The sequence below is a fragment of the Bombina bombina genome, chromosome 2 (assembly GCF_027579735.1).
Source record: "Bombina bombina isolate aBomBom1 chromosome 2, aBomBom1.pri, whole genome shotgun sequence".
NCBI classification, from domain to species: Eukaryota; Metazoa; Chordata; class Amphibia; order Anura; family Bombinatoridae; genus Bombina; species Bombina bombina.
The window spans coordinates 838,001,357-838,011,752 of NC_069500.1; the positions used below are offsets into that span (position 1 = coordinate 838,001,357).

The window sequence follows — 10,396 nt, forward strand, 5'->3', positions numbered from 1 at the left end:
GTTACTTTTTACATTGTATGATTCTTGAATGTTTTAATACACCCACAGCGAGATTACGAGTTTTGCGTTAGGAGCTGTGCGGTACTAACGAGCAGTTTTTTCTCACTGCTCACTTACCTACAGCGCTGGTATTACAGGTTTTCTGAAACCCGGCGTTAAAAGGCAAGAAGTGAGCGTAGAGCAAAATTGATCTCCAAACTTCACTTCAATACCAGCGCTGCTTAAGTCAGCGGTGAGCTGGTCATACGTGCTCGTGCACGATTTCCCCATAGACATCAATGGGGAGAGCCGGCTGAGAAAAAGTCTAACACCTGCCAAAAAGCAGCGTAAAACTCAGTAATGCAGCCCAATTGATTCCTATGGGGAAACACATTTCATGTTTACACCTAACACCCTAACATGAACCCTGAGTCTAAACACCCCTAATCTTACACTTATTAACCCCTAATCTGCAGTTCCGGACACCGCCACCACCTACATTATACTTATTAACCCCTAATCTGCTGCCCCCAACATCGCCGACACCTACATTATATTTATTAACCCATAATCTCCCGCCCCAATGTCGCCGCAACCTACCTACACTTATTAACCCCTAATCTGCCACCCCAACGTCGCTGCCACTATATTAAATTTATTAACCCCTAAACCTAAGTCTACCCCTAACACCCCCTAACTTAAATATAATTTAAATAAATCTAAATAAAATTACTATCATTAACTAAATTATTCCTATTTAAAACTAAATACTTACCTATAAAATAAACCCTAATCTAGCTACAATATAACTAATAGTTACATTGTAGCTAGCTTAGGGTTTATTTTTATTTTACAGGCAAGTTTGTATTTATTTTAACTAGGTAGAATAGTTATTAAAAAGTTATTAGCTATTTAATAACTACCTAGCTAAAATAAATACAAATTTACCTGTAAAATAAAACCTAACCTAAGTTACAATTACACCTAACCTTACAATATAATTAAATAAATTACCTACATTAAATACAATTAAATAAATTAAATTAAATTAGCTAAATCACAAAAAAACAAACACTAAATTACAGAAAATAAAAAACAAATGACAGATCTTTAAACTAATTACACCTAATCTAAGAGCCCTATCAAAATAAAAAAGCCCCCCCAAAATAAAAAAACCCTAGCCTAAACTAAACTACCAATACCTCTTTTACCTGTAAAAAAAAATACACACAACCCCCCCAACAGTAAAACCCACCACCCACACAACTAACCCCCCAAATAAAATACTAACTAAAAACCTAAACTCCCATTGCCCTGAAAGGGGCATTTGTATGGGCAATGCCCTTAAAAGGGCATTTAGCTCTATTGCGCCCCAAAGTCCCTAATCTAAAAAATAAACCCGCCCAATACACCCTTAAAAAATCCTAATACTAACCCCCGAAGATTCACTTAAAGGGAGAAGTCTTCATCCAAGCGGCAAGATGTCCTCAACGAAGCCAGCAGAAGTGGTCCTCCAGACGGGCAAAAGTGGTCCTCTAGAAGGGCAGAAGTTTTCATCCAGACGGCATCTTCTATCTTCATCCTTCCAGCGTGGAGCGGGTACATCTTCAAGATATCTGGCGCGGAGCATCCTCTTCTTCCGACGGCTTCTTCATAATGAATATCACTTTAAGTGATGTCATCCAAGATGGCGTCCCTTAGATTCCGATTGGCTGATAGAATTCTATCAGCCAATCGGAATTCAGGTAGAAAAAATCCTATTGTTCCAATCAGCCAATAGAATGCAAGCTCGATCCTATTGGCTGATTGGATCAGCCAATAGGATTGAAGTTCAATCCTATTGGCTGATTGCCTCAGACAATAGGTTTTTTTCTACCTTAATTCCGATTGGCTGATAGAATTCTATCAGCCAATCGGAATCTAAGGGACGCCATCTTGGATGACGTCACTTAAAGTGATATTCATTACGAAGAAGCCCGGATGCTCCGCGCCGGATGTCTTGAAGATGGACCTGCTCCACGCCGGAAGGATGAAGATAGAAGATGCCTTCTGGATGAAGACTTCTGCCAGTCTGGAGGACCACTTCTGCCCGTCTGGAGGACCACTTCTGCCGGCTTTGTTGAGGACATCTTGCGTTTGGATGAAGACTTCTCCCAGAAAGTGCATCTTCGGGGGTTAGTGTTAGGATTTTTTAAGGGTGTATTGGGTGGGTTTATTTTTTAGATTAGGGACTTTGGGCCACAATAGAGCTAAATGCCCTTTTAAGGGCAATGCCCTTATAAAATGCCCTTTTCAGGGCAATGGGGAGCTTAGGTTTTTTTAGTTAGTATTTTATTTGGGGGGTTGGTTGAGTGGGTGGTGGGTTTTACTGTTGGGGGGGTTGTGTGTATTTTTTTTACAAGTAAAAGAGCTGATTTCTTTGAGGCAATGCCCCGCAAAAGGCCCTTTTAAGGGCTATTGGTAGTTTAGTTTAGGCTAGGCTTTTTTTATTTTGGGGGGGCTTTTATTATTTTGGGGGGGCTTTTTTTATTTTGATAGGGCTCTTAGATTAGGTGTAATTAGTTTAAAGATCTGTAATTTGTTTTTTATTTTCTGTAATTTAGTGGGGGGTTTTTTGTGATTTAGCTAATTTAATTTAATTTATTTAATTGTATTTAATGTAGGGAATTTATTTAATTATAGTGTAGTGTTAGGTGTTATTGTAACTTAGGTTAGGTTTTATTTTACAGGTAAATTTGTATTTATTTTAGCTAGGTAGTTATTAAATAGTTAATAACTATTTAATAACTATTCTACCTAGTTAAAATAAATACAAACTTGCCTGTAAAATAAAAATAAACCCTAAGCTAGATACAATGTAACTATTAGTTATATTGTAGCTATCTTAGGGTTTATTTTATAGGTAAGTATTTAGTTTTAAATAGGAATATTGTACAGGTGGCCCTCGTTTTACAACAGTTCAATTTACACCGTTTCAGAATAACAACCTTTTTTTCCAGTCATGTGACTGCTATTGAAAAGCATTGAGAAGCAGTTCATTTATTAAAATAGCCAGTAGGTGGAGCTGTCCGCTTGTGTTGCAGCAAAGCCAAACAAGCTGAAATTAATCAGTTTAACCAGACCTGAGCTATCGAGCAGATTTCAAAGGAACAGGATCTTCCTGTCTATAACTCAGTCCAGATTGGAATGCATAGAAAGAACTGTTTGCAGAAAAATGCAAGTTAAGTCTGTGTTGTGTGATTATTTTATTAGGTTTATAATGCTGTTTAGCAAATGTTTTTGTTCATTTAACTTAGTTTAATTATATATTCTGTATTGTGTGATTATTTTATTAGGTTTATAATGCTATCTAGCATTTAAAGTCTTCATTTCAAAGCTTTTAAAATAATGTATTAGGTGTTACTTATGACAATTTTGAGAGGGGCCTGGAACCTATCTCCCTCACTTCCCATTGACTTACATTATAAACTGGGTTTCAATTTACAACAGTTTCGATTTACAACCATTCCTTCTGGAACCTAACCCCGGTGTAAACTGAGGGCTACCTGTAGTTAATTATAGGAATTTTATTTAGATTTATATAAATTATATTTAAGTTAGGGGGTGTTAGGGTTAGACTTAGGGGTTAATAAATTTAATATAGTGGCAGCGACGTTGGGGACAGCAGATTAGGGGTTAATAAATTTAGGTAGGTGGCGGCGATGTTGGGGGCAGCAGATTAGGTGTTAATAAGTATAATGTAGGTTGCGGCGATGTCCGGAGTGGAAGATTAGGGGTTAATAAGTATAATGTAGGTGGCGGCGATGTTAGGGGCAGCAGATTAGGGGTTAATAATATTTAACTAGTGTTTGCGAGGCGGGAGTGCGGCGGTTTAGGGGTTCATATGTTTATTATAGTGGCTGCGATGTCCGGAGTGGCAGATTAGGGGTTAACATTTTTATTATAGTGCTTGCGATGCGGGAGGGCCTCGGTTTAGGGGTTAATAGGTAGTTTATGGGTGTTAGTGTACTTTTAAGCACTTTAGTTATGAATTTTATGCTACAGCTTTGTAGTGTAAAACTCATAACTACTGACTTTAAAATGCGTTAGAAATCTTGATGGGGTAGGGTGTACCGCTCCCTTTTAGGCCTCCCAGGACAGACTCGTAATACCGGCGCTATGGAAGTCCCATAGAAAAAAGACTTTACGAAATTTACGTAAGTCGGTTTGCGGTAAGGCCAAAAAAGTGTGCGGTGCCCCTAAACCTGCAAGACTCGTAATACCAGCGGTAGTGAAAAAGCAGCGTTAGGACCTGTTAACGCTGGTTTTTCAGTTTACCGCAAAACTGGTAATCTAGCCCCCAGTATTTTATAACCTATATTTAAGATACATATGCTATATATCTTGATCTAACGCTAGATTTGTATATACCTTCAGAGAGGGTTTTAATTTAAATGTGTGATTGATTGGTTATATATATATTCTGTCTTTAATATTTATTGTGTATTTTATATATATTTTATTAAAATTATTATTGATTTGAAGACCTTGATTGCCTTTTTGTGTGTTTTAGTATTTGATTTTTAACCCTGGGAAAGTCATAGTTTTTTTGGGGGGATGGGGGTTTAGCTTTTTAGAGGTCTGGGAGTCTGCACAATAAGTATTCTTCTGTATTGTTTACACTGTACACAACACGCATTACACAACACATAGCACATAACACAGTACATAATACACAGTACATAACACACAGTACACAGTATATAACACAGCACATACCACACAGTACATACGTTACAGTACACAATACAGAGCACACCGTACATAACACACAGTACACAGCACACAGTATATAACACACAGCACATACCAAACAGTACATATGTTACAGTACACAGAACACAGTACATAACACACAGTACACAACACATACCACAAAGTACATAACACACATTACACTATAAACAGTACATCATTCACAACATACACAGTACATTAGTAAACACTACACAGTACATAACACATAGTACATAACACACGTCACACAATACACAGTACCTAACACACATCACACAGCACAGAACACACAGTAGACAACACACAGTACACAGCAAACAGCACATAACATAAAGAGCACAACACACAATACATAACACACAGTACACAACACAGCGCACAATACACATTACACAATACATAACACACAGTACACATTACACAACACACAGCACACATTACACAATACACAGTACATATCACACAGTACATACCACACAGTACACAATACACAGTACATAAAACACAGCACACAATACACAGTACATATCACACAGCATATAACACAGTACACGATACACAGCACATTAAACACAGCATACAATACTCAGCACATAACACACAGTACACAATACAAAGTTCATAACAGGCAGCACACTATACACAGCACATAACAGACAGCACACATTTCACAGCACATGACACATAGCACACAACACACAGCACATAACACACAGCATGTAAAGTAATGAGGGTGTGTGGAATTTAAGATGCAGGAACAGATACACAGAACAAATGAAAATCCTTCTTGAAAGCTTTACTGATTGATAGTAGGCAGTTCAGATTAGTGATTTGCTTAAAGGGATAGTCAAGTAAAAAAAAAAAAAACTTTCATGATTTAAACAGTGCATGTATTTTTAAACAACTTTCCAATTTACTTTTATTACCAATTTGGCTTTGTTCTCTTGGTATTCTTAGTTGAAAGCTAAACCTACGAGGTTCATATGCTAATTTCTTAGGCTTTGAAGGCCGTATCTAATCTGAAAGCATTTTGACAGTTTTTCACCAATAGAGGGCATTAGTCCATGTGTTTCATATAGATAACATTGAGCTCAAGCATGTGAAGCTCCTAGGAGTGAGCACTGATTGGCTAAAAATGCAAGTCTGTCTAAAGAACTGAAATAAGGGGGCAGTATGCAGAGGCTTAAATACAAGGTAATTACAGAGGTAAAACGTGTATTGTTATAACTGTTGGTTATGCAAAACTGGGGAATGGGTAATAAAGGGATTATCTACCTTTTTAAACAACAAAAATTCTGGTGTTGACTGTCCCTTTAAGGCCTTTCTGTGATCTTCAAAGTTTTTTAACAGTAACAAAATTCAATAGATACTGGTGTTTGATTGGAGCTGTAAAAGGTTAGCTTTATACACAGAATAGCTGATAGGTACAATGGCACAATTGGTCTGAAAATGGTTGTCACTGATATGGAAGACAGGTTTCTCAGCAGGCACTGTTGGTGAGAGTGTCATGGGATACCAGATAGGTACAGCAGGTACAGCTTCAGAAAGGTGAGCATACGCTAGTATCTGCTTGACTTTCAGGATCCAGATGAGCATACGTGGGTGCAAGGTAAGTATGCTTGGTCTCAGAAGCAAGGTGAGAATACAAAAGTATCAGGTAAGTATGCATTGGTCTCAGGCACAAGTGTGAGCATACACAGGTATCAAGGTAAGTATGCTTGGCCTCAAGAGCAAGGTGAGCATACCCAGGTATCAAGGAAAGTATGCTTGGTCTCGGGAGCAAGGTGAGCATACACAGGAGCCTGGTAAGTGAGCAATAACTCAGCCCAGATGCAGAGGAGCAGAGCGGCACCCTCAGCATTTGCTGAGACCGGGTCCTCCAGACCCGGCAAAGGTAAGTAACCTTACACAGTAGACAATACACAGTACATAACACAATGCATATAACACACAGTACACATTACACAGTACATAACACACAGCACACAATACACTGCACCTAACACACAGTACATAACAAACAGTTCATAACACACAGTACATAAAACACAGCACACAATACACAGTACATAACACACAGCACACAATATATAATACACAGAACATAACACACAGCACACAATACACATCACATAATACACAGCACACAATACACACTACATAACACACAGCTGCAGAAGTAAATAAGCAGTTTCTTATTGAGTCTGCCGCCCTTCTGCTTCCTAATCTCTCTTTACCATGTGATCATTGTAGTCAAATGACTGCTGTGATTTTAGAAGGTTCTTTAGAGGAATGGGAACTAGCTGCTACCAGCAAAATAACAAGGTGTTAACAGTCACCCCAATGCATGGTCTGATTGGGTGACCTACCCACGGGCCAGCCAGATGCATTGGGGTGAGCAATAACACCTTGTAGTTCAAGGGGGGTATATCACCTCACTGATCCACTGGCATCCACCCCAAGTGAACCTTGGGGAATGAGGTTTACAAGGGGGGCTTTGTCCCACCTTGACCCCCCGATGCTGACACAAAAAACAATAGTAGAGACACAAGTCTTCATGAATGATCTGATTTGTTTGTGGGTCTGTGAGGTCACCCACTCAGACCCAATTAGACCATGCATCGGGGTGACTGCTAACATCTTGTGCAAAATATCGTCCAGATGAGAACCTTTCCCCTGATGGCTCACTGCCTACACCTGCTTATAGAAATATAAGGAGACCAGACTTTCATGCACAAATATCTTATTTTATTTTATCCACAGTTTAAACACAATGTGCACAATACACAAACATCACTGGCTCACAAGCAGCAGCATTATTATTATCGTCAGTTTATTTAGCTCATGATTTTCACACAGGCACCATCACCCCATACACCGAATGCAGCATGAAGAGGCTCAGAGAAGGTGACAGTGATGGTGTGTAAGTGTCTGATCGGGTTACACAGCTCATAAAAGTACAGACGCCCAGCCTCATAGTCCAGCAGTATTCCTACTGTGTCACATGATAGAGGAGGAGGTAATGAGGTACGTATTGCGTTATGTACCACTGAAAGATCTTTGTAATAACAATACAAACCCCAGGACTTGTTATTATTTCCAATAAGAGACTGAGGTCCTCCCCTCCCCATACTGGGATAACACACCCCTACACACCAGCCCCCTGATTCACTGGTCTTCACTTCCCAGTAATGTCGTCCTGAGGAAAAGCTCCTAGTGCTTAATACCTGAGGATCATATGTAAATGTGTCTGGTGTTTCTGGTCGATGCTGGTTTATATCTGACCAGGATACAGTTTTCAGGTCACCTGATACAATAACATTATTAGCAGCTGTGTTTATATCCAGTGATATGTCTGATTTCACATGCATATAGAGCCCTTTCTTTAGATCAGTCAAAATATCAGCTAAACCTGTGTATAAGGTCATTGAGATCAGATCCTCATCCAAAGCCCCCCCAGCAGGGACCTGTTTATCATCTATCTGTGTGTCCTCGTTATCTCTCTTCTCAACACCACAAAGGTCATCTCTTTGTGATTCCTGCTCTTGTAGGACAGTTAATGGGTCAGTCATCTTGTATAGCTCCTCAATTTGGCACATCTTCCTGGTCAGCTCGTCCTTCTCTTTTTCCAGCTGCTGGATCAGATCAGATATTGTGAGTAAAACCTGCTCCTGCTGAAGTGTGATGTCACTCAGGACTCGCTTCTCTAGGTATTCCAGCTGTTTCCTGATGTCCCTAATCAGGACAGTGAGTCGCTCTGTTATACCAGCTGCTTTCTCTGGCACCCCTCTCCTGTGCTCCTGCAGACTCTGGACTCTCTTCTCAGTCTTCTCTCTCTTTGTGGTCAATTTCTGCAGAACATTTTTCATTTTCTTTTTATTTTTCTCAAAAGCCTCATTCAGCAGTTCCAGCTGGTGTCCCCTGTGCTCTCCGGCCATGGAGCAGGACACACAGATACAGACAGCATGCTCAGTGCAGTAATATTCCAGGAGTTTCTTGTGTTTGGAGCATTTTCTGTTACTCCAGGAAGTGGTGGGTTTAGTTAAGACGTGTTCCTCAGACTTGCTGTGTACCCCCAGGTGGGTATTACACAGAGAAGCCTCACACAGCAGACAGGATTTAACAGCAGGTACAGGAGAGTGAATACAATAAGTGCAGAAGATCCCAGTGTCTTTTTGCTCTGGTTGAATAATCTTTAAATGCTTCATTACATTACACAGCGCTATGCTCCTGAGCAGTTTAGGTTTCTTAGTAAAAGTTTCCCTGCACTCAGGGCAGGTATAAACCCCAGACTCCCCCTGGGTACCCAGCACACTCTCAATACAGTTCAAGCAGAAGTTATGGCCACATTTTAGATTTACAGGATCTGTAAAAATGCTCAGACAGATGGGGCAGGATAGCTCCTCACTCAGATCAGCAGACGCCATGCTTGTATCCAGCAACAGGAAACGAAAGTTAAATTATCTTCCTATTCAGCACAAGGGTTGATAGGGTACGTAACTGTATGTACTTTGCCTGTTAACTCTTTACGTCCCAGACGGCAGTGAGCAAGGAAGGCTTGTAAACGCTGATAAATATTCTGTAGTGCTCAGTAATTTGTGTATCTGATGACATCAACAGAAATATTAGCACAAAAATAAATCTAGCTTTTCTGTTGTGCTATTTGTCTGTGAATTAAATATATCACACAGTTTAACAGCACCTACACATACAGTACATATGGTAACCCTAGATATATTTTATACAGTTTAAATCATCTGTAGTTTCCTTTTATGGGAATTTCTAATCTAGTAAAAAAAACTGTAATTTGTTTTAGTTAAAGGGAAATTGAATTTGTAAGTAAAATTTGCAATGTAATATCAAATTCACCTCATTCTCTTGTTCCTTACATTAAACCTTATCTCCTTTCTATGAGAGCATACTGCAGTAGGCTCATGAGCGTGCACGTGTCTTGAGCACTATGTTGTGCCAATATGGCAGCAGTGTTTGCCACAATGTTTGTAACAATGTTATACATATAGTGCACCTCAGCATCATCAGAATTAAAGGGACATTCTAGTGTAAAAATAACTGTGCTGTGTGTTATTTAATGGGAAAACAACTATTGTTGATGTTAGATTTTATATCCTTATTATTAGGATCTACATAATCACAGACAGTACAATTTTTCCTTTTACACTTAAAAAAACCTTTATGGTGTTCCGTTAGCCAGGTATTGTTAGAGCTAACATTTCTCAAAGAACTGGGAGCCACTATATTTTTTAAAGATTTATTTTTCTTAAATATAACTCTAGGTTTTTCTTCCAATACCCTATTTAAAATGGGGTCCTCTTTTAGAACATGCCAATGTTTGCGTATTATTTTCTAGATTCTATTAGCAGAACTATTATATTTAGTTAAAAAATAAATCATTTCTCCTATTCATCACCAGTTTTGTTTAATTCTGATTACCGTTGAGTAGGTTCTTCCTATCTAATTGCCTTGTTCTGTTAAGACTTTGTTCTATTACATCTGATGAATATCCTTTCGATTCAAATTTTAATGATAGTTCTTTGGCCTCTTCCTCAAATGTAATGGGGTTGGTACAATTCCTCTTAAGTCTTTGGAATTGGCCATATAGTATATTATTCCCCCACTTTTT

The 10,396-nt window shown here is 38.9% G+C and overlaps 1 protein-coding gene across 1 annotated transcript; it reads right to left on the bottom strand.

Annotated features, from left to right (window-relative positions):
- Positions 1-7,592: 7,592 nt before the first annotated feature.
- On the bottom strand, positions 7,593-9,629 carry LOC128647328 (E3 ubiquitin/ISG15 ligase TRIM25-like). The gene is made up of 2 exons (XM_053700113.1): positions 9,625-9,629; positions 7,593-9,183 (listed from the first exon to the last, which is right to left on the bottom strand). The coding sequence occupies exons 1-2, from the start codon at positions 9,627-9,629 to the stop codon at positions 7,593-7,595; spliced, it is 1,596 nt and encodes a 531-aa protein (XP_053556088.1).
- Between the last annotated feature and the right edge of the window lie 767 nt (positions 9,630-10,396).